The sequence below is a fragment of the Falco rusticolus genome, chromosome W (genome assembly GCF_015220075.1).
Source record: "Falco rusticolus isolate bFalRus1 chromosome W, bFalRus1.pri, whole genome shotgun sequence".
NCBI lineage: Eukaryota > Metazoa > Chordata > Aves > Falconiformes > Falconidae > Falco > Falco rusticolus.
Window position 1 is genome coordinate 10,943,165 of NC_051209.1, and position 3,629 is coordinate 10,946,793.

At 50.2% G+C, this 3,629-nt stretch overlaps 1 protein-coding gene and 1 long non-coding RNA gene across 3 annotated transcripts in view; both read right to left on the bottom strand.

Moving 5' to 3' along the window:
- Positions 1 to 95, bottom strand: part of LOC119140698 (histidine triad nucleotide-binding protein 1-like) — a 3,857-nt gene extending 3,762 nt beyond the window's left edge. Inside the window, 1 exon segment of the mRNA XM_037372236.1 lies at positions 65 to 95. Within this exon segment, the coding sequence (XP_037228133.1) occupies positions 65 to 95 (31 nt within the window).
- Positions 96 to 444: 349 nt separating this feature from the next.
- On the bottom strand, positions 445 to 2,013 carry LOC119140633. Of its 2 annotated transcripts, none has more exons than XR_005101658.1 (2): positions 1,339 to 2,013; positions 445 to 551 (listed from the first exon to the last, which is right to left on the bottom strand). It is a non-coding gene; the product is annotated as an uncharacterized LOC119140633 (long non-coding RNA). The 2 variants fall into 2 exon arrangements; XR_005101659.1 differs by having other exon boundaries at positions 1,321 to 1,434.
- Between the last annotated feature and the right edge of the window lie 1,616 nt (positions 2,014 to 3,629).

A 3,629-nucleotide genomic window follows, 5' to 3' on the forward strand; every position in this document is an offset into this window, starting at 1 on the left:
TCCCAAAAGCTAAGAGTTGGCTTCCTACAAGACGCAGGAGACTGCTAAGCGCTTCCAGCGTCACGCTTCAAGCGACTGGGCAAATCATTGCCCATCTATAGAACGCTGTTAACAGACCGAAACATTCCACATACTTACGCTCTGGGGAGACACCGTTTTAACTTGCAGAACCGTTTCCCTCAGTAAGACGCACAAGACAGAGATGATATCCCCATGTTAAATCTTTATTGTGCAACTGCTGCTCAAAGCTTTTACTACCTTCCACAGACACACGCCACAAAAAACCCAAAAACAGACATCAACAGCGGCTAGACCGACGGGCAACAGATGAAATCCATTCAGTGGCGATTTGTACACGTGCAGCCACTCTGGCGGTGCAAAAATCTTTAGCCAGGCGGCCAGCCCCACTGACGGCCACCCAGAAGACGTAGGTGTACGTGATAGACAGGCCGCCCACCCTCGGGCCCTTCATCCACAACCATCCGGAATCCACTGGCCAGGCCCAGGTGAGCAGCACGCTTCTTGCCAACAATCATTAAATGCCCAAGAAGCTGGAGAAGGAAGTACAAAACCATAAATAAAAAAAATAAACAAAGAAGGGAGCGGGCAGGGAGGGAAGGAACGAGAGCAGAGAACCACCCAGAGAAACCAGGTAGCCAATTCCTAGCAATTCAACCAGTGCGCTTCAAAGTACCGTCTGCCCGCCCGCCCGCCCGTCCACCCGCAACTGACGTTTTCCAAGCAAAGCTATAAAGAGCGACTCTGCGCTCTACCGGGGTGGGGGGTGTGTGTGTGTGGGGAAACAAGAGGGTAACGGACTACAAAACAGCCACAGAAGCCAAGTTTGTCTCCGGGTTAAAGCCCCCGTGATAGCTTCAGGCAAGACAAGCAATTCTGGTGGAAAATAAACTTTAGGCTGCCTTTTGCGTGGGTTTACAAAGTCTCTGAACCTGACTTTCGTCGCTCAAAGCGAAGCATCCAGCACCTCTCAACCAGCTTTGCCCTTCCTCGCCCCTGACCTGCCAAAAACCCCCAAGCCCTCTTCTCCGTATCAGAAGAAGTACTACTACTCTCGCTTCTAAACCACGACAACAGGCACCAGACTGCGCTCCAAAAAAACACCGCCGCGTTCTGCACCGGAAGTACGTGCCCAGGGCTGAGCATTGCTTTATATCACTCCTTTTAGTCAAAAAGCTCAACTCCGTTACAAGCTAGAGGCAAAAGATTATAGCGCCAGAAAGCCCACAGTAGCCTACTGTGCCCTATCGAGAGGAAAAGGGGGGGAATGGGAAAGAGCCTAGGAAATTCGGAACCAATTACAGGTACAGTTTAGCGTACAGAAAGCTTCCACGGCACTCACGGATTCACCAGAATCTTCGGCTTCAGAAAACCTGGTAATTGGCTCCTTCGGCACGACTAGGAAAAGCATCGGAGCTCGCGGTGAAGGATCACAGGACGCAAGGCACTGGAGGAAGAGCAAACAGTGAAAACGCTGAGGTTTTTCCTTACGCGATACTAATACTTTCTATACACAGAATACAACATATTTACAGAGCCCCCTCCAGAAGTGGGATTCGGCACGCAAGGCGACGGGGGCAAGGAGACGGGCCAGTACTTCAGATTAGCGACCTGCGGTATGCTGTCATTTGGGTCGATCGTTTCCTAAGCGGTTTTCCTATTCGATGGGGTCCACGCCGAGGCAGGAGACAAATGGCTTAACTGAATCGGCAAAGAACTTGGTGAAGTGGAAGATGAGCGGCCATCCATTTCCCATGCTACAGGGAGCTCAAGTACTGAACAAAAGCATAATCACAGGAAGCCTGCCAGCGCATAGTACGAGTCTGTCTTCTGTACCGCGCATAAACCCTACCTTCAGAAGCAGAAGACATCCCTAACTGCTAGTCCTCAGCATTTCAATAACAACACGATACGGGACACAGCCTTAAAGTTAACGTCGCGTAGGTAACGGCTGCATTTCCTTCCCCACAGTCTAAGCGGCTCACTCCAGTTCCTAGCGCGTTGTGTGTGAGAAAGAAAGAAAGTAGGAAAGAAGGAAAGAAGGTAAGGAAGGAAGTAAGGAAGGAAGGAAGGAAGGAGGGAAGGAGGGAAGGAGGGAAGGAAGGAAGGAAGGAAAGGAAGGAGAGGAAGGAAGGGAAGGAAGGAAGGAAGGAAGGGAAGGAAGGAAGGAAGGAATGAAGGAAGGAAGGAAAGGAAGGAAGGAAGGAAGGAAGGAAAGAAAGAAAGAAAGAAGAGTACCCTGGATCGAGGAGAGACATGGAGAAGGATGCAGTTGAGGCAAGAACCAGAGGGACTGGTCTGAAGAGGATGAAGAAGCAGCCCAGACAGTACATTAATTTCTGAAGCCTTGTGGGGGATTGGTGGCTGTGCCAGAGTAAGGTGTGGGAACTACTTATTAAAGTTATCCTGGGATGGAATGGTAAAAGCCTTGTTGCAGCTGGCTAGTTTTGATTGTGCTGTGACAGAGTATGGCACTGCAAAAACCAGACCCAGGGCCTGTCCTGCCCAACCTTGGCACTGTGGGGACACGGGCAAGTGCCTCCCTATCCATCCTTCTCCTAGCATTTCTTCGCGGTTTGTGTCTCTTTCTAGAAATGACACAAAAGTCTTTTACATCATTGTCATGCTCCTGCCTGTGCTTGTCAGCACAGTAACTTTACAGCAAAGTCGCCACTTCAGTGGAGCACTCACCCCTGACTCTACCGTTTCATCCTGTAGTGCAGTTGACATCACTTACAGCATCTACTATATCTGGGGAAAAATCTGCATAGATTTGATTTTTTTTTTTTCCACCCCTGGGGATCCCTCTGGGACCAGGGTACCATGTTGAGACCCACTAAGCAGCAGCAAGAAGGATGTGCCCACGGCCAAGGCCCCAGGCAGGGTCCCTTCCCTGGAAAGGGGAGGCAGAAAGCAAAAGCAAAGGAATTGCCCTGTTTCTGAGCTAATGCACATCTAAGAAATTAATTTGGGGCTGGGATTTGCATGATCTTGTGGGAGCTAGACACTTAACCTAAGTGAAATGCTGGCGCTTTGACATCTAAAAGCTCTTTTAAAGATCCTAGTCTTAATTGCTCAGATTATTTTTTTTCCCCTACCTCCCAGCTGTAGTTCAGGCTTCCAGCCTTTTCTAAACAAGTTTATCCATCTTTAATTACTGCTAAGAAAGTGACCCTGTGTGAGCCCTGCCGCCGCTCTCTTGGCTGACAGACAACTGCCAGCCAAGCAAGAGCTACTAATTAGTAATTGATAAATATAAGTGTGCTGTCTTCCCCAAGTCCCGCTTGATGACGGTAATTAATTGCCCATTGATCCCCCCAGGTTGACGGCAGGTCTGCCGAGGTGCTTCTCAGCCGCTGCTGCTGGAGGGCAGCACTGCCTGATGGGGGTGGGCACCGGCCCTGCCTGCCGGGGGGGCTGGTAGGGGGATGCAACCAGAAGAGCATGGGCTAGGTGATGACACCAAGGAGCAGCCCGAGAGGAAGCCAGCAGGAGAGCCCATCCAGGTCCAGCACCACATCGCCCCATGACAGTGATGCCAGAGGAGACTTGGTTATGCACTTCATCACAAAATCCAGGTGTCATTAAAGCTTAAACTGAGCAATTATTTT